The 20,756-nt window shown below is 34.3% G+C and overlaps 3 protein-coding genes across 6 annotated transcripts in view; 1 reads left to right on the forward strand and 2 right to left on the reverse strand.

Annotated features, from left to right (window-relative positions):
* fbxo4 (F-box protein 4) overlaps positions 1-3,113 on the reverse strand; it is a 72,717-nt gene extending 69,604 nt beyond the window's left edge. For all 4 annotated transcript variants that reach the window (XR_012384446.1, XR_012384445.1, XM_021472098.3 and 1 more), the window contains exon 1: positions 2,835-3,113. Coding sequence is in view for 2 of the 4 variants with exons in the window: in XM_021472098.3 (XP_021327773.1) it covers positions 2,835-2,969 (135 nt within the window). In the remaining 2 variants the exon portion in view is untranslated. The remainder of the gene's footprint in view (positions 1-2,834) is intronic.
* Positions 3,114-6,480: 3,367 nt separating this feature from the next.
* Positions 6,481-18,258, reverse strand: rimoc1 (rab7a interacting mon1-ccz1 complex subunit 1). Its single transcript, NM_001128229.1, has 6 exons — positions 17,942-18,258; positions 15,031-15,140; positions 13,286-13,432; positions 12,840-12,971; positions 12,648-12,762; positions 6,481-7,368 (listed from the first exon to the last, which is right to left on the reverse strand). The coding sequence occupies exons 1-6, from the start codon at positions 18,030-18,032 to the stop codon at positions 7,133-7,135; spliced, it is 831 nt and encodes a 276-aa protein (NP_001121701.1). The 5' UTR covers positions 18,033-18,258; the 3' UTR covers positions 6,481-7,132.
* Positions 18,259-19,259: 1,001 nt separating this feature from the next.
* The window catches only part of oxct1a (3-oxoacid CoA transferase 1a), a 101,434-nt gene continuing 99,937 nt past the window's right edge, over positions 19,260-20,756 (forward strand). The window contains 1 exon segment of the mRNA NM_001007291.1: positions 19,260-19,365. Within this exon segment, the coding sequence (NP_001007292.1) occupies positions 19,267-19,365 (99 nt within the window). The 5' untranslated portion in view covers positions 19,260-19,266.

Consider the following 20,756-nt stretch of genomic DNA (forward strand, 5'->3'; position numbering starts at 1 on the left):
CACACATACAGTTGAAGTCAGAATTATTAGCCCCCCTGAATTACTAGCGCCCCTGTTTATTTTTTTTTCCCAATTTCTGTTTAATAGAGGGAAGATTGTTTCAGTTACATTATTGTTTCAGTTTCATTATTTCTAAGAATAATAGCTTTAAAAACTTATTTCTAAAAACGGATTTATTTTCTCTTTGCCATGATGACAGTAAATATTATTTTACTTGATATTTTTCAAGACACTTCTATACAGCTTAAAGTGACATTTAAAGGCTTAACTATGTTAATTAGATTAACTAGGCAGGTTAGGGAAATTAGGCAAGTTGTTGTATATTGATGGCTTTTTTCTGTAGATTATTGGGGAAAAAATATAGCTTAAAGGGCTAATATATTTGTCCCAAAAATGTTTTTTAAAAAATTAAAAACTGCTTTTTTTCTAGCTGAAATGAAACAAATAAGACTTTCTCCAGAAGAACAAAATATTATCAGACATACTGTAAAAATTTCCTTGCTTTGTTAAAAATAATTTGGGGAATATTTAAAAAAGAAAAGAAAAATCTAAAGGGAGCTAATAATTCTGACTTCAACTGTAGAAGATAAAGCGCATTATAATGAACTACCTCAAGACATGTGTGCTTTATAATTGCAGCAAACTATTTGAAAGATTTGAAAGTGTCCAAGAAGATGTCCAAAATCTTTACAGGCATTGACCCAGAGACTGTTTAGATCAATGACTGTAAAAAATATGGACGACGCGACAGCCCTTTTCCCCATTGAACGCCTTGAGGGCAAAACGCCTGCTTGACGGGCACAAACTGTCGCAAAAGACTGCTGAAATTGGAGCTAGACATGCGCAGAAGGATTGTCTGATGGAGCCAGAGGAGGAGCCGCGAAAATGAGCAGAGTCGAGCTTCCAATCAAACGCTTTATGTAAAATCAACTACGCCCCCCGAACTTCTCAGCATGCGTTTGCTGTCATATCAACACAAATGGATGTAATAACGTTAACAAATATGAGGGTTTTATATATTCAATCGCGCCAGCTCCAGGCCGCAGCGCATAACTTACTCGCGGCGTCGCGGGCTGATTCCGGCTCGCATGCGGCAGCGCCTGCTCGCTCGGCCGCCGCATCTGGCTCGATTGACTCGGACTGGAATCGGGCAGTGAGTCCAGGCATCCGGAGTAGGTCCAGCAGAGGTAACGTTAGTCAGTCTGAGCTCTAAGAGATAAGTCTCCGGCAGGCGAGAATCTAGCCGGAACTGTGTTTTGCTATCTGGGTGGCTAGGCGTGTATCAGCAAACTAATAAAGCCCGAAAAAAGCCCTGAACTTAGCGAATAAACAGTGTTCCACCAGGATCATGTATGTCAGAAACTATAGTTTACTGCTGAACTCATTTTGTCATGGTAAAATAACACAGAAATCGAATAATAACATTTCAGTCTACTTCAGTCTCCTGCCGAAGCTCAGACGCCGCGCTTTGAGAAACTGTCAATCACAGCTGTCAATCACGATGACACGCCCAGCATTAAATTACTGCTAAAAACAAACTGTTTACAAAAATGAAGATCTGCACCTATTTCAGCACAATAACCAGTGCCTTAATCGACCAGAACTATCTTTCGGGACATTTTATTGCAAGTGTAATATTTTTTTTTATTTGGGCTCAAGTCTCCTTCATTAACACGGAGGAGGCGGGCTTTATGACTTGTACTGCAGCCAGCCCCCAGGGGGCGATCTAACGGCCGAAACCTTCACTCAAACGTAGGCTTGCGGCACACTTGGTTTAGATGCATGTCACTGATGAGAAGACCACAAAGAGCACAAGACATCAATATGACCCCAGATTGTCGTTGTACCCTAACATCATGGGGACGTTGCATTTTGTTTGGAAATGAAAATCGGGTTGGAAAACTCAATGTCAGGCCAACATCAATGTCCAACCTAAAACCAACCAAATATCGACATCTAATGACGTTACCATTATGACGTCTAGCAGATGTTGAAATTTGGTGGCCATACCTGATGAATAAATGTCAGTGTTTGAAGTCAATATGATGTTGGTTTAAGATGATGGCTTGACGTTGGATTTTGATCACTTTCTAAAGTCCTAAAAATCGACCAAATATTAACGTCATTTGAAGTTATTATTGGACAACAAGATAATGTTGGCCCTAAATGCTGGCTATAGCCATTGAATTTTGGTCACCAGATGTCACAACCTAAACCTAACCTAATATTAGCGTTTAATGACATTGTGTGTCTGCTGGGCAATAACTAGATGCACAACAGAATGTTACGTTGACACACATTCACATATTGCATGTAAACGCATCAGTTTTTATAGCATAATACTCTCTACTCTTTAGTACTTTTGAAAGGTCTACTTTTTACTTATATTTTGAGTAATACTTACAACAGATACTTTTATTCTACTTGTACTACATGCTTAGGGAAGTAATGGTACTCTTTCCACCACTGCTGTTATGTATTGTATAAGTATTTTCTTACCATTACTTGTAATGCAAAATAGTTTTAAACAATCTGGTATAATGATATCAGACTTTTAACACAAGACATTAAAAAAACATTACGCTAAAATAACTCCAAATGGAAAGCTAAATTAAATAATGTAGTGAAATTAAGTGTTAATGTATATTTTTAATATGATGCGTAGTGTTGCAGAATGCAGTGTCATGTTGTGACTACCAGTAGCCTACTAGTGTTACATTACAAACACAATACGAGCAATAATATACGTTTAATATTTGTCAGATAAAAAAATGAATAAAATAAATAAAAACAACAAATAAAAATATATAACGTTGTGAAAACTCGTCTCTTACCGACAAATTATCCAGAGAGGCTCCCATGGCATCATCACTTGGCCCATCACTTTGCTCATTTCTGTGTCTTCTTGTATCAAAAAATCTATCTCTGATACTCCTGAGACTTTGCACGACTATAGATCGGCTCAACATACTGATGACACTTCTTTATGTAGCCTACCTTCTGAAAAGAGCAACAACGCGGACTCATTTGCTTAATTTCTTTATGTTTCAGTCAACTATTTGATACAATTTCATTTGAGCAAACTAATGCCGTTTTATTTTCCCGGAACTGTCAAAAGTTACACGTCTCTCGTGTTTTCATAGGCGTGTATGCAACGTCACGTACAGTAGTGCATTATGGGAATTGTAGTTTTGGAATACGTATGAAAATGGAAATAAATCACGGTACATTTAAGTTTTGTTTATTGTAATGTATCTAATAAGCACTTTAACATCTCCATTCATACAATATAAATTTTGCGTTGTATACCAACTTATTTCAACATCACAATTTTTTTGGCGTTTTATGTGGGCCTATTTATCCATTTAAAAGTGATTTATTTCCACGTTTAAAATATTGCATGAATAACATGATATTCTTTTTAATTTGAAGTTGCCAATTGTCCTCCACAGCAGTAAAACTACTCAATCGCATCACACTCCTTCGATTTGTTTTTTTTTTAATAATTATTTTTATTTATTTATTTATTTATTTATTTATTTATTTATTTATTTATTTATTTACATAAAACAGGAAAACGCCAAAGCACTTTCAATTTGTGATTCCAAAATCACGGTTATTCAAGCTAATAATGAGATTTTAAGCTCTGCTGTAGTTAAACATTGCTGTTACGTTTTAAAAAAAATTTAAGCGTCTCTCTGGAAAAAAAAAGCTCAAAACGACAACCAGCCACATAGGCTATACACGTTAGAGCTGTATATTGTACAATATTAGGATATACAAGATGAGCGAAATACATACCAAATAAAAATGAAGATACCAACTACCTCAATTTTACGTGTATCAAAATCATCGACAAAATACAACAGTCACAAACGTATCAAAAGTAAAAGTAAATAAAATGTACTTTTGTATTTTGAAAGTACTAAATACTTTTACAAGCAAGCACATTTCTTTACAAACCTTTTACTACTTATTATCATAATCAATTTGACAATCTGTAATATATTTTATCATATGCATTTACGTTAATCTAAAACAATAAAATATCATATGCTCATGAGAGTCTATATTATTGTACTGTTGTTTGTGTAAACTTTGCATTTTACATTAATAAAGGACATGTCATGTTATGGATAATAAATGAGATAATGCTTTTTGTGTGTGGAGGAATCTGTCTTCTGATTTCACAATCACTGGACTGCAGGCTGCATAACTGGACTGCTGAAACACTCACAATCAACATCTAATATTTCATAAATGTATCAATTCAGCATTTTGAAGAGGAATAGTTCACGCGTAAATAAAGAAATAAATACTGAAGAATGCTGAAAACAGCCATTGACTGCCATAGTATTTTATAATGATACTACTGATGTCAATGGCTGCTTTTCCCCAACATTCTTCAGAATGTATTGTTTGGTGTTCAACAAACGAAAGAAAATCATAACATAAAATGTATGATTAAATGAAGAGGAAATGTACATTTTTGGTCGTACCATGCCTTTAATTTCTTAATGACATCTTAAAGGCATAGCATGTAAGACTTTTACATAAAAATAGTCAACACTCCTTAGCGAACACCAGTACACCATCTTTAGGTGTTTTATTATTTTAAAATTCTTCTGCATTTACACCTGCAGCCCTGAGGCTGACACTAAGGAGGTTTTGAAGCTCCTCATCCTGTTCTTCAGGACTGATTTTTTATTCCATCTTATTACTGAAGCAAAGATGCTGATGCCGAATTGTACACTATACTGCCATTACATTAGCATTGACCACCTGCTTAATTTCTTTTTCTGATCTCAAGCCTTTGCAAATAACCGAGAAAGCATCAATGTAAGGCCGAATTTTTATGAAGTCACCATGTAGACTTCATAAAGTATTTTACAGTATTTTAAAAGTACAAAACACTTAAGTATTTTGATACAAAATATTAACCCATTTTCATCAACCTCATAAAATGCAATTTACAAAATACTATTTTGTATTTAAAATACATATTTGAAATACATGCCCATATACAATAAATACTGCCCATCCCTGCTAACGCACTAATGTATTACTAAAAATGTTCAACAAACTGTCAACACAACTTCTTACATGCTTCTAAGTTTAACACATTCTGAACAATCAGTATCAGCATGACTTCACATTTGCCAACTAACATGTTGCTAGCCTGTTTTAATGCGTTAACAGGTTTTAATCCTAACCCTAACTTATAAGGATGCTTATAATGGAAAAATTACTTTCATAAATGGTTTAAACACGGTAGTGTGGCAACAGAGTGTGAATATAGATAGTGATTAATAGTACAAATTAATTATATTTGTTATAACCACACCTCATAAAAACAGCCTGCAGAAACTCAATGGGGGAAAGCTCCGCCCATGAGTGACCATCTCTCGGATTAGCATAAACAGTTGAGTGAAAAGCAGCATTTTTTTTTAGTTTTCAAATCCTGCAAAAGTTGAGGTCAGTGAATGCAAGAGACATTATGTGGAGTTTTATGATGCACAAATTTATACCGTGTCTCCAAAGACTGCCTTCTTCTGAGCCTTTTCTTTTGACATTGTTTTTCAGAGGTTAGTCCTGTATTAAACTGGCTGTCATGCCTACACGATCTCATGATCTCTAACATTTTGATTTAGTTGCCAATTCAAACAATTTAGTGTGATTTGCTTATCCCCGGATATGTTTATGGGCAGAGTTGGGTGTCACGCTTCCTCATTAAAATTGCACATTTCTGTCAGTCTAAACAAATTTCTTTACAAATTTATAGAATTAGCCACTAAACTGAAAAAAGTAAAATACTTACGTTTCCTTGTGAGATCACGCTGGCTATGCTAAGGCACAGGCATTTGTAGCTCCACCCTCTTGATAAAAATCACAATCAAATTTTAATTTAAAGCACCAATCACCAAAATGCCACAATTTGGATCAATCAGTAAAAAAAAAAATTACTGTGGGGTATTTTTGTGCACGAATTCACATACAAACTCTATTGACATAAAGACTTATTTTACATCTTGTAAAAAGGGGCAATATAGGTCTTCTTTAAATTACATTTGACAGTTAATCAATTCAATGATTTTTTTATTTAAATACTTGTTTTCCCTAGCTTATTTTATGAATTTAAGTTTGTACAACAACAATATAAAGATTAGATCATAAAATGCAGAGTTAACTCGACTTAACACTGGGGTGTCCAAACTCGGTACTAGAGGGCCGTTGTCCTGGAGAGTTTAGCTGCTATCCAAATCAAACACACCTGAAGCAGCTAATCAAGCTCTTACTAGTTAAACTAGAAACTTGTGTTGAAGCAAGTTGGAACTAAACTCTGCAGGACATCGGGCCTCCAGGACTAAGTTTGGACACCCCTGACTTAACACCTTTCAATAACTAACAAGCAAATGATGATTATGTTTATCTATTCTTATTCTACAGTGAAACAAGAACATAAAGTATGACTCACACGTTCATATTTCAACATTTCTTAACCCAAAATTTATTTCAATGAAGACATAAAAAACAAAAGAAGAACTTCATTTTAAAAAGAATATGACCAAAAAGTTTAGCTTTTTTTTTTTAAAGTATACTATCAAAATATCCAAATCCCCATCTCTGAACATTACATCTGGTCAACGAAAGGAATAAAGATGCAACTTTTAATAAGTGAGCAGAAGAGGTGTCATATACAAAGATGTTATTAAAAAGAAAAAGGTCCATACTTAAAAATGGTCACGAATACTTAAATATGCAACATATATCTGCATTTTCCCCTCCTTTGTACCATTTCTTTTAACATATATAAATGACATATATAAATGTAATTAATTAAAAATAAATAAATAAAAATTAAAATAAATAAAAAGTTGTGATGTTTCTCGGCTGGAATAGTTTCTTTTTTCTTAAACAAATAGTTATTTGTTTATATTTTACATTAGAAGTATTATTCCACATTCTCAGCGAAAACACACATCCAGAAAACAAATCTGGACTGGAAGATAAGTGCCGTTTTTTGTTTTCTGCATTTTTCTTTTTTAATCTTTTTGTGTTTACTTTTTTGTTTTTGCTAGCTTCAGAAGAATGACATTGCGTGAACCTCCTGCCCTAAAAGATTTCTCCGGGTTTACTGTAAAATACTAAGGATCTCCTTGGCATTCTCTGTGTTCCAGCCCTGACCCTGAAGTGGCCCCTCGCATGCCAGAACGTACTTATGGAGGATTTGTGTGCCAATATCTCGGAAATGAAGCCTGTCCTCTTTGCGCTCTGTGGTGTCCATGCTGCAGTCCTCATATTTCACTGCCCAGAAACACATCTCTCCAATGTACATCATTGTAAGCAAATGAGTATCAGAAAAGATACCTAATGAGGAAAAAGATGAAAGAAAAATAAATGAGCAAAATATTAAATCAAGAATATAAATACACACACTTATAACATTTTATTAGCAAAAAATTATATTGTTCAACATAAATGTTATTTTACACTAAAGTTTGTCGAGAAAGATGTTGAGGTTGGCTTGATGATGAACTGCTAGCATTTTTTGGTATATGGTATAAGACAATATGTTTACATTCAAAAATCATAATATTACTGGCTAATAAGTAGACAAACAGAATGTGTTCTGGCAGAAAACTGAATAATATGCAAATGCGTAGATGAATAATGTACAATTCGATTTGAAAAGTTTTATTTTATTTTATTTTTTTTTATTTTTTTATTAGTATATGCAAAAATCATTCAAATACAAGAAAACATCAACAGATAACAAATACAAAGCAACAAAACAAAAACAACAAAAACATCAACAATAGTTGATAGCTGACTATATCGTTGATGTTTTTGAAAAGTTTTATTATCTTTCTTTTAGTGGATGTATAATATGAGAGACCTGTTGGAGCTGTTTACATAACAAGTGGTTCTAATTAGATTTGCAAATGTTAACCTGAAAATTTATGAAGTTTTTTACATTGAATTTTATGTTTTTAGTCGCCATCTGCTATACTCTTTTAAAATCAATTTTTATTATTCTGCATAGAAATGGTAAAAAAAAAAACTCAGCAGATTCTGTCTGGCCCTAGAAATAAGGCACGCACGCCTGCACACACACACCATCTCCCTCCTGAATGAGCTAAACACATTCTTCGCTGGTTTTGAGGGACAAAACAGCACCACTGCACAGAAGATGCCACCTCCACCTGGTGACCAGGTGATGTCTCCGTCTCCGACAACTTTATTAGACAACTTTATTCACTGGTAAACTCAGACATTTGTCATTATCAAATTATATTCAACATTATATAGGCTGGAGTAGGTTTACTGACACTGTAAACATTTATTTTCATGCACAACTCAGTTCGCTATAAAAGAAAAAACATATAAAATGCTTGTAGCAATCATAACTGTAGAATGCGATATGATTATTTAAATGAAGTGCTCGCTTTCGGTTTCAGTTTGACTGCTAAGTGATGTTCATACTTGGCACGTGGCTCTCAAACAATCACTCTGTGCCACAAAGTGAATATTATTTACAACTTTATTACCTGTTACTATGCAGGTTCTGTTCACTAAAGTAGACACGCGCACATCTACCAAGTAGGGCGCGCACCCGCCCTGTCTGTGGTAAAAGCTCACGGTCAGCAGCTCACGCTACGTGTGATGGCTGCGAATACAGCATTATATGGAGACAAAAATGACATTTTTAGGTGAATTATACCTTATGAATACAGTATGTGACTCTTTAAACATTATTTGGAGGTGTCCATGTCGCTGAGCAATGTATGTGAAACAATGAAAAGACTTGTGCAGCCGTCTTTCCTTTTCTCCTGAACTTGAAAATTTGATTGGCAGAATCGTAGAAATGCTGGATTAAGATTGTCTAGGGGGTTGAATCAAAATCGCGATCTTTTTTGATTGTGCAGCTCTACTTTGAGCATTACTATGGTAAAAGGGGAAGTTACATGCTCTAAAATATACAAAAGTTATATATTATGAAGTCATGAGAAAAAATAAAATGTATGGTGTTCAATATTTGTTTTTCCATATACAAACACAGGAAAATGACATTTTATACCACAGTCATTTGAAAGTCCAAAACTGCGTTTGTATCCGATTAATGGTATCAGTTAAATTATTAAAAATATTTTTTTATATGTTTTAAAAGTTTGGCTGCATAAGGGGCCGATAACAATGAATGCGCTTGTTGTGTTGAGACCTGTAGGTGCATCTTATGAATGGTTTACCAACGTTTTGCCGTTGCGCGCTATGTGCGCTCGACTGGAAAAAGTGTTACCTCAGTCGCTCTTTTTCACTCTTCAATCAAATGAAAGTAGAGGCAGGGTGAAAGCAGTGTTTGTGTTGTCAAGACAACTACAGTGAACTTTTAATGATGGAGGAGAGACTTGTCTGCATGACTTTAATCTTGAATATCAAAATGCTATTAAAAATTACAATTATAACAACATTGATAGGAACACGTGCGCACATACGGCTCAGCTGATTCAGTCGTTTCCTAGTGGCATAAAAAATGAACACCGCACTCCTTTTTTAGTTGTCATCAATAAATCAATGCGGTGCGCCTCCGTTTTTGGAATGGAAAAGCGCGTGCAGAATAGTAGCTTGCAACCACACGTGCCTAGATGTATGTATTAAGGTTCATTGTCATTGTCTTCCATTACAGGCAGCGCACGCACACAAAGCGCCAGTGAGACAGAGGAAATAAGTCATAATCCTAATTAAGACAATCTTTAAACTAATAACTAATATTAAAATGTTTACAGAGGTTTTGTCATTTAAAATAGCAGAGGATTAATTAAATGCAAATTTTCTGTGGAGCCATATATTTGAGGCAGCCTGATATTTTTATTTAAAGAAAGAAAAAACATAATTGGACAAACAGCATATGCCGGTTCTTAAAAAGGATTCAGTCAGTGTTTTCTTTTTGTAATATAAATTTGTCATTTCAGTGAAATGACCAGGATTTGTTTGATTTATTGTTTTTGTTTTGCTGCTGAAACGCAGGTGCGTGAAGATGCTCTTATGTTCGATATGCTGTTGGCATGCTAAAATAAATAAGTATTTTAACATGCAATATTTAATGTGTCAAAAAATAGGCACGTCATTTTTTGTATTAAATCATATTTTAATATTAATCTGTAAACGGTTAACATTCGCTTAACGAGCGGTGGTTGTCTGTTGGCAAAATTAACCAAAATGGGCAGTTTCTATAGCTCTGGTGCTAAACTCAAATAATATAATTCTTTAGTAAAGAATATAACAGACCTATAGGTATACATGACAGACGGCACAATCTAACTTAAACATGCTTGCTGTTTGAGCATTCGTTGTGATATTGTCCTTTTCTTTTTAATATTAAGATTTTTTTTTATCTGCAATAGGCTACAATTGACATCAAAGGTAAAATAATCAGCCTTTTATTAAATTTATTAATTTCATTAAATTAAAGCCTGATATTTTCCTGCAAGTCTGATGCATACTAAACTAAACCGTCTGATGCCAGTTTTAATAATCCCTCTCCAAATCTCGCCGTGAGTGAGACAGAGAAAGTTCAAATCAAGGTCCGCTTATGCTTCAGTGTCAAAACACAAACTGCTCTGATAAATAAAATATTAATTTATAAAATTACAGTGAAAAATTCAGTTTCAGAGTAGCCTATATTAGGCTAAATAATTTTCTGTTAATGTCAATCTATACTGCGCTCGTCAGTTTTACTTCTATTAACTTAATCAACTACTTTGACCACAATGGGCCAGGCTTTAAAACTATTCAAAGCACTTAAAGAATTTCTTTTAGAAAAAACTCAGTCTGGAGGATGGGAGAACAAACTTGTGAGAATAATCCTACGGAGCGGAGCACAACGCCTCTGTGCGAGCAGCCGGCACTTGAATGAAAGCGCTTGATGCATCGGAGACTGGTATCTGGTATTTGCAAATAAGCAGCTTAGATGGAAGAAATAAATGCGTTGAGGATCTCTCCAATGCATTATTGAGGCTTTTCTAATTAAACATTTCAGGTAGGCCTACTTTGTGAGTGAAAAGCAACATGATGGAGAAACAGCAATAAAATGAACTCCTGCTGCAGGTCAAAATTAACCCATTTAATGCAAAACTAAATGCATTTCTCCACTAAGTATTTAAACTAACAGGAACAAATAGTCTTGGAGAAAGTTTTTCCTGTTGTCTTAAATGACAATGAATGAAGAATGATTGACAGGCGCAGCGGCGGGAAGCGCTGAACTGAACATGAATTTAACCATGTGAACATTCATCTGTGCTTCACATTAAACTGTAGAATGGCTTCAGAACATTTGGGATATAGTAGGCTTACATGACAATGTTCAAGTGGCTTAAAATAGGCTACCTTCATGGCTTAGTTGGCTTATAAACACACAATATAGCGCACGCGCAAGATCGTATTTGGATCGGTACCAGCTGAACGATACCAGATCCAGCAAAAATATGCGGTATTGAACCGCTATCCGATCCAAGTATCGGGGTCGGTGCATCCCTAGTGCCGATTTATAAAAAACTTTTTAAACTGTTTTTGGTTTGATCGAGCACCTGTCTTTGAGGTTTTTCTAAATGAATGCACACTAATGTTTTTCTTTTATTACACAACAATGTTTTGCTAACAACTAGTGCTGATGAATGCCAATTGACCCTTCACTAAGCCCCACCCTCCTTAGTTACTGTTGCTACACCTGTCAAGCTTCCGTGCCTGGCACGGCTTTTACAATGTGTATGCATCGGTGTCAGACATTGCCAGGGATATAATGTCATTTTTGGTGAACAGGTGAGATATCCGAGAAAGCCAGACATAAAGGACTGCGGTATACATTACAGGGGTATATTCACCACTTAATAGGCAACCAATTAGAGAATAAATCAATCAAAATTGAAGCTAGCTTAGCCTAGCCGCCTCATATGGACCATTCAAAAGCTTAGCTCATGCTAATATTTCCCTAAAGAATTAACTAAACGTTCACGTTTAGTTAACGTACTGGTGGAAACGCGTCATAAACCTAGCCTAATCCTAATAGACGAAGCCCAGCGGCCGACTATCGATGTGCTGTGTCCCGGTCCAAAGATGTACATAAACCAGTACCTTGGATCTTAAAGTGATGACAGCTGTTAATCAAAATTAATTAAGATTTAATAACTTTGAATAACACTTAGAATTGTTATTAGCTGTTCATTTTATTTATATCTCAGGACACTTACATTAACTTGTCCTAATGCTAGTTTGCATGCTATGTTTATCTTTCTTATTTTATAGCTTGTCTTGTTTTTGCTACCAACATATTTGAAATTTACAGCTTTAAGCTAGGCCATTTCTGCAGTTTTTTGCCCTACTGTAAAGGTTTTAAGTAATAAATGCAAAGTTATGCCTCCGCTCTGACATATTTTATTTATCATTTCTATTTTACTTTACATTAATCCAAAAACTGGGGCTTGGAGTTTTTAGGCGAGGCAATACATCTTTATACTGGAAAATTTTGTGCATTTTAATGTTATATGAAAATCCACACCTGCAGTAACAACACAAATGCTTAATCTAGAGATTTCGTCTCCTAAATTCCCAAGAAAGCTTTCACAACAAAAAGTACATTCGCAAAGCCGTACCTTCTGCCAGAAAATTGGCGGTTGCAGAGTCATGAAAAACCACACCATCGTTCAGCTTGACTGAGTTCCTCACTTGTAACATTCTCATTAGGTAACGCACACCTTCTTGAAGACACTGTGAAAACATGGAGCATTGCAACACTTAATGCCCACTAAAACTGGCATTGTGGAGCGAGAGGATGGGGAAAGCACCTTAAGGAATGTGGCTTTGTTCTTCTTGATCCATTGCTTGCGCTGGTGAAGTGTGTGGCAGTACATATATAATAAAGCCCCACGTCTCCAGTATAGGCACTCCAGCAACTCCAGTCCCAGCACAGACTGCACCTAATCCAAAAACCAGACCATCACACTTCTGTTACTCGCCACATATAACAGTTTTATAATCATTAAGTAATATAAATAAGAATGATTCCGAACACCCACTAGTCATGACACATTAAAATATGCTAGTGAAAGTTATGCATGCTAACTGATGGAATAGCATAGTAACTGCAGTATGAATTGGCACATTTCCAAATGGCAGAGGTGGTCTGAAACCAAAAATAATAAGTAGTGGGAGTAGAGGCCTTAGTCAGAATCATTAGCAAATTATAAATGCAAATTGTTTCAAGAAAAGGGCTTCTACAGAAATACAGCACCTCTTGAGCAGGTACCAGTCGCCCGGCTAACACCTCTGGCTCTGTCAAATCCTGTAGTAACTGCTGGATTTTAAAAGGGGATGAGTCCTCAGGAAACTCCTGGTCTACAAGCTTGTTTTCCTCATAGAATGTGATGTCCAAAACGACCTGCACAAATGTGGGTAAAATATGAAAAATGCAATTACACAGGGTCTCTGCAGAACTTGTAAACTACCCTTTAGCAATTAAAGCCTGCATAAATAGAATGAATGACTGCATGTGCATTTATTTTTTGTAAATAAATGATGTATTGCTTTTTGTTTTACTCAAACAGACTAGACCACAAGCATGCATTTGATGCACACATGATAACGGCATATTAAAATGATTTTTTATGTATGTATATTGATACGCATATATCAAAAACTTATTTTTGTATAAAATTTTCATTATACTAATAAACCCAATCAAGATTGGAATATAAGTTTCTCATATTTGGTATTTCATTGATGTTTTGCATTTATTTACTTAAATTTTTATAATAGGACCTTAATATCTTGTTGATACCAATAAGTTATGACAACGAACATTTTAATAAAGTGACTCATAGATTTTTTTTAAATGAAAAATGTTTGAACCTAAATTGCAAATAATTGAAAAAAGTAGTGAGCTACTAAAAGTACTTTTTCTATATTAATTATAAAACAAATAATTTCAAATACCACAAATATTAATAAAATCATATAAAACCGTAATTTTAAACAAATTATTTTTCAACATCAAAAGCAGAAGTCAAAGTCCCACAATGCAATCTGAAAGTGTAATGGAAAAATAAACCAAAGACATTGAACAGATTTTTTTTTTACATTGTATCATCTATATCAGGCTTTATTTAAAAACCTTTTAATTTTCAAAGAGTTTCTTTCCGGTGACAGTGTAAAATTAAAAGCCAGAAATAGTGTATAATGTAACTAAAACACCAATTACAGCCCTAAAAAATGTGTCTTTTTAAATTAAAACAATTCCAAAAACACTGCGGCAGTTTCTCAATTTGAAGAACAACCTTGAGATCTGGCAGCGAAGGGTCTTGCCAGGATACGATGAAAGAAAGTCGGAAGGAAGCAAGAACAAAGCACACATTTGTCATCTTGATGCTCAACTGACCGTCCCCGCATATTATAAAGTTACTGAATAGCACCACACAATGCCCAATGAATAAATCAAAACCCACAGATTCCAAATCATTGATTTACAAGTTAAAATTATTTTTACTTACCAAGTTATATTACAGGTTTATATGTGTCCCTGGACCATAAAACCAGCATTTTTTTTAAACTGAGATACTAAATGCTGAATGAATAACGTTCCATTGATGCATGGTTTATTAAGACAGTACAATATAGACTAAACTATTGGAATATGGAAAATATGGAATCTGAGGGTAAAAAAAAAACTTTTTTAAAATATGTACGACAGGAAATTTACTATATATAATATTGCAAAGATTTTTGGAATAAAATTAAAATCAATAATTTTATATCTATCTTTATATCTACAGTATGCAACAAAAGGCTTTTTATCTGTATAATACCAAAATATAAACACTATGAGATAAACATTGCAAAAATTCCTCAACATATTTGCATTTGTTTAATTCCTTAAATTAAATATCATTAACCAAAAAACATTTTTCCATTTTATTGCTGTCAAAATGAATACATACAAGAACAACAATGTAATTATTGCAAACAAATAAATGGCAGTACCTGTGTATAGTCCTGCAGCAGTTTGGGAAGGCTACTGCTCTCTCCTCCATGTCTATAATAAGTTTTCAACTTGTCAAGTATGGAAGATGCATTCTGTAAGTAGTCATCATCTAGGGAGAGAGAGAGAAAAAAAACATTTAATATAAGGAGGCATGCAATAATAGGTTACAGCTAATGGCGTAAGAAAAACAGTTGGGGTTTTATGAAGGTGAATAGAAAAACATTTAAGAACCGGTAATACTCATTTTATGAACACAATATGCTATTTAAGTGACTTTTAATTTTTAGTCAGCCAGCCTTAGCGCTTCTGGTGAATTGTCTTTCCATTATAAAATTGCCACCTTTAAGGTGGCACTTTAAAAATCTGTAATTTTCACTGTCTGATAGATATAAAATATAAAGTGGGTTTCAGACCGAACAAGAAGCACTGCATTCAATCCCATTATCCCTGCCATGTCTTCAAAATATAACTGTTTATTTTACCAAAGTATATTCCATGGAATTTCAGTGCTTGCCTGCTGATCCTGATGGTGCTAGCGGTTACACTTCTGTGGTGTCTCATCTCATTTTATGCTTGAACTAAATGAAGGAACGCTAAAGTTTATTTAACTGAATGTATTTTAATTACATTACAACATGGATGCTGGAAAAGGAACCATATAAATTTTAAAAATTGGCTAAAAAACTCTAGCTGTGCTTATTTGTAACAAATTTTAACCAATTTTGCTGTCAAACATTATTAAAATGTATCTTTTAATCACACTGTGACAGACATTGCATCTTCTTCTGTCTGATTCTTATCTTCTCGAGTAAATCAGAATTAGCCTGAGAGGCAAAACAACAAAATGATGAGAAGACTTATTTCTGAGAAAATGATTAAAAATGAAGCAGGTATATAATTTAAACAAGAACAAGTAACTACCAATGAGCTCAACTTCATTCAGAAATCCTTTTCATACTCCACTGACATATGCTTCCAGATTTTAATTCATTCAATGTTCTTCAGGTTCTCATAGATGCTTTGTTTTGCATCTCAAGTCTCTTCATTTAAGAATGTTTGGATAATTACACTAAAACTTCAAAACAGCAGAAGATTTCTACATGTATGCACCATTTAAAAAGTCAACTTTATGAATTTAGGACTTTCTGCTAGGGCTGAGCAATTAACCAAAATCAACATTTAGATCCTATATTGATCGAAATCGATTGAAAATAAAGTGCAAGTTATTTATTTTCCACTTTTTTTAAGAAATAAAGTGACTGTTTTCAGGCAATGTGTGTTTTTATTTCAGTTGTTTAACGTTGATGTTCAATCGAAAATCATAGATAGTTGATTAATTAAAATCAAGTAATGCACCCTTCATTTAAAAATCTCTCACTTGTAATATGAGAGTAGGCATGGGCCAGTAAAAGATTGTGATGGTATAATAACCTTGAATAAAAATATCCCGGCTTCATGGTATTGTGATTACTGCTCTAAAATATATTCTTTTTAAATGTCTGGGTAAAAACTAAAACATTTGAGAAACATTTAAAATATTTTGGAGCAGTATACATGTCAGGGAAAATAATTCAAATTAATTATTCACTTCTGCTGTCTTAATTAGTTTCAAAAACATTTTTTTTACCATTTAAAATGACATCTTTGGATATCTTTTCTGGAGATACTGTTGTCCTAAAAAAAAGTACATTGCACATACAGTGACTTATGAACAATATTGAAAAAGTTGTTGATGGTTTTAAAACCTTGACTTTTCAAAACAGCGGTACACCTTGAAAAGGGTTATCATCCCATGCCTATATGCGAGCATATTTCCTGTAAAAAATCTGTCAGTGAAATAAAAAGGCAAAAAATAAATGCAATAATCGTTCATTAATCATAACCGAGTTGAAATGTTAAATTAAGATTTTGATTTTAAGCCAAATCACCCAGCTCTACTTTCTGTTATGATTCTTTTCCTTCAGAGTCCTTTTAAGAGCCTAAAACAAAGAAGTGCAAATTAAGACCATTTTTTTGAAGATTGGGAGAAATTTTGAATATGTTCTTGTAAACGTCTCATCCTAAATGATTTTGTGGAATCAGGGTTAAAAACTGTGACAAAAGAGAGAAACAGATTTTGATACAAAACATTAAAATTACAGCTTTAAGAGTCAAGACAAAAAGGACACTGCAAAAAATGAAAAAATCAATAAAAAAACATTTACACATAAACCACACTGCACTCTAAATAAACAGATAAAAATCATATGTTTCCACTCTACCTGATGATAATCATATTAAAACATTAAAAGCTCTAAGAATACATTAGCATGTGTGTAAGTTAAATATTACTGAATGTTTTTTTTAATAAATAACGAAACAATCTGCATTCTCTATATGTAAATGACCAAATGTGGAATAATAAACCTCTGTTTTGTTTGAAGTAGACATATAATTTATAAAATGTGTCTACAGAAATTATTAATGTGGGACCTATAAAATATATGCTACTCATGGTTACATTTTAACATCCCACTGCAGAATAACATTGCACGATTGCAATGTTTACATTGCGTTATGTCACTGCACGACCTCATACGACTTTACTCAGTTTATGCAAAGTGTATCTAACTAACCAGCAAAAATTAAACATTACAGCACACAATAAAGAAGATTTTGCTTTTAAAATAGCACATGGTTTGATATTAGTACTACGGTGTTCTACTCTGCTAGTTATTCGAACATTTTCTCAAACACACAGGTATCAGAAGGACAGGGAAATGTTTGTTGTGGATCGCAGGAATGCTAACGCAGATAGGCTAAGCTAACTAGCTAACGATGACAACACCGGTCTGTTCGGCCAACGAACATGCGTTTTCTACAATAACGACAGCCTGGTTTTGCGCAATTGACGACACGATTCCCGTTTACCTGGTTTCTCCGTCCGAAGAGTGGCACACTTGTTGTCTAACTCGAAAATCCTCCTCTCCAGCTCGACGCTTCGTCTGTAGTCGTCGGCCATGACTGCAAACGACAGTCACGTGACGAGCGCGCGATTACTCACGTGCGGAGGATTACTGGGGTGTTTTGTTCTGTCGTTTCATTCATAAACTTAGAGGCCTGGCGGTTACATCAAAACAAAAGCTTACTTTGTTCATCCCTTATGCGATTGATCCTTATTATACACTGCGTTTGATAACAGTGGATTGAAATGAAGCTTGGCAGTAGTGATGATGGATGTACGAGACTCATTTCCGCGAGTCGGTTCTTTTGAACAGTTCATTTTGAAGAACCAGTTCAATGTAAGATTCTTCAGATATTTTAGGCTATGACGTAGTTGTTCTATCACGTGATGTCTGTTTTCTTCTCCATAGCATTTATTTGTTTAAATTAATTTATTTTCTGGTTAATTTGTATCTAAATAAATGTTTTTTTAATATTGAAATTTTGAAGCAATGTTATCAGGTTTTTTTAAAAAAATCTCCCTTAAATCCAGTGAAACCTAAAAACATTGTTTTTGAATATATTATTAATTCGTTATAAGTTATTAAATCATTAGTAAATTATTAATGTATAATAATAATAATAATAATAATAATAATAATAATAATAATAATGTTATTATTTCCCAGAGATGGGTTGCGGCTGGAAGGGCATCTGGGCATCATCTTTTTTCTAAAAAAGTGGTGGATAAGTTGGCGGTTCATTCCGCTGTGACGACCCCAGATTAATAAAAGGACTAAGCCGACAAGAAAATTAATGAATGAATAATGTTATTATTATTAATAATACAAAAACTGTTATTATGTCACGTCTCCCTGTTTAACTGCAGTCGAATCATGAGCCACCTTGGTTGAAAATAGAAAATAACCTATTTTAATTTTAAATTAATTAATAAAGAAATAAATTAATTACTTTAAAATAAAAAAATAAAAACGTGCATATTGATAAAACTCTTATATTCCACTAGCATCACTGTGAGGATATATTTTAAAACTCTGCCTTATTGAATCTTGATCTACCCCGAAAGATCCATCACGATTCGTTAACGCTGAGCAACCGATGCATTGAAAAAAGAACCGACTCATAAGAATGAATCGGAAACTGCAAAATGGTAGCGTGAGGGTTAAATGCAAATAAGCAAATCGAGCCCCCGACACTCCCTCAGTTACCTCATCCCCGCCTATTTGAGATCAACGAGGGCATACTGTCACCATCATTCACTATACACAAAATTAGGCCTGTAATTTGCAGAAATGGCGACTCTTAAAGCGCTATCTAGAGCGGAGAATATGCTCATCAGGAAGGTGACAGCGACGATCAAGACGAACATCCCGCGATTCTCCGTCGGCAAGGTCAGTGTTTACAAACAAAACTCGGTGTATCCGAAATTTAGCATGATGTCCAACGTGTCGGTGCTTCTATTTTGGTCGTTTGTCAACCTTGCTTTCCATTGCAGATGAAAGATGGACGTTTAGATAATACAAGGAAGCTGTGAATGTATGGATGATGCTGGAAAGGTGCATGCGAATGAATGAATGAATGAATGAGGAATACTGCAGCTTTTTTAGTATTCTGTGAATTACATATGAACTCGGAGATTAGTAAAAAGTAATTTTGTGTTCTTCAACAAAGCATTAAAAGACAATTAGCATAAACATGACCTTGATTTTCACAGTCACAACCATTCATTCAGGTTTGTTTTCTGTTTGTATGTTTCATTGTTGACCTGGGAACACGTGGTCACTAAGCAATTTTGGTGTGTTTCATATACTGTTAGTAATATTTTTTATTTAATATTATTACCTATTTTATTTGTTAAATTCATATAATGTATATTTTTGTAATTTGTATTTTTATGAATATAGCAATAGCAGTAATTCATTCTGTAAAAATATTTTTATTAAAATCAACACTATTTCACTATAAAGAACCATTTGTGTTAGAAAGATACCGGAGGTTGTAAAAATTCTTCATGGAACCATCAATTCCAGTAACGATCCTTTAGTTTTAAGAGGGATGACAGCACTCTCTGTCAAACCTTTCATTGGATAGTACCCCAACTCTATTCTCACGTTCTCTTTTGTTCCTCCCACTATTTGGCTTATTATATTATATTATACTTTTATATTTAGACTAACCTGTTATAATAGCAATAGTTCCTAGAACCAGGACTGCAGTTTTCCAGACAGTGACCACTAAGATAGGACTGTTTGGAGTCATATACAGTAGTTATGACAGTCTCAGGCGATTGTCATGTGATTATGAGGTTCACTGAGTTGTTCTGTATGCATATAGAGCAACAACCTTCTGTTTCCAGGAATAACACTGTTGAGGGCGATGGTGGTTTGCATCTTGAGTCTTTTTTATAGGTTATTTGATCATCATGACTCAGTTTGTTTTATTTGGTGTAACTACTCAATGCTGTTCCACATCCAAAACAGAAGCAAATGAATTATTTATTGAGGCGAAGTGATAAGCGATCAGCTGTTTCCTCTCCTTGTCCTTTGCGGGAGCATTTGTGAGGTCAAACACACACTGTTGTGTAAGCAAATAAAGATATAAATGAAATGGATGTCTTGGCTCAGCTCCTGGGGTTTATTTGGCATGTGAACGTCAACACTGGACAATAGTCAAACTGCTGTAGATTGGAGGGAAATGATTGTGTTTCACATTTTTAAATGATCGAAACGTTAATTATTTAGAAATCCATTGTAAATTGTTAACATCTGCAGTGGAGTAAATG

Source organism: Danio rerio, chromosome 8 (assembly GCF_049306965.1).
Source record: "Danio rerio strain Tuebingen ecotype United States chromosome 8, GRCz12tu, whole genome shotgun sequence".
Classification (NCBI taxonomy): domain Eukaryota; kingdom Metazoa; phylum Chordata; class Actinopteri; order Cypriniformes; family Danionidae; genus Danio; species Danio rerio.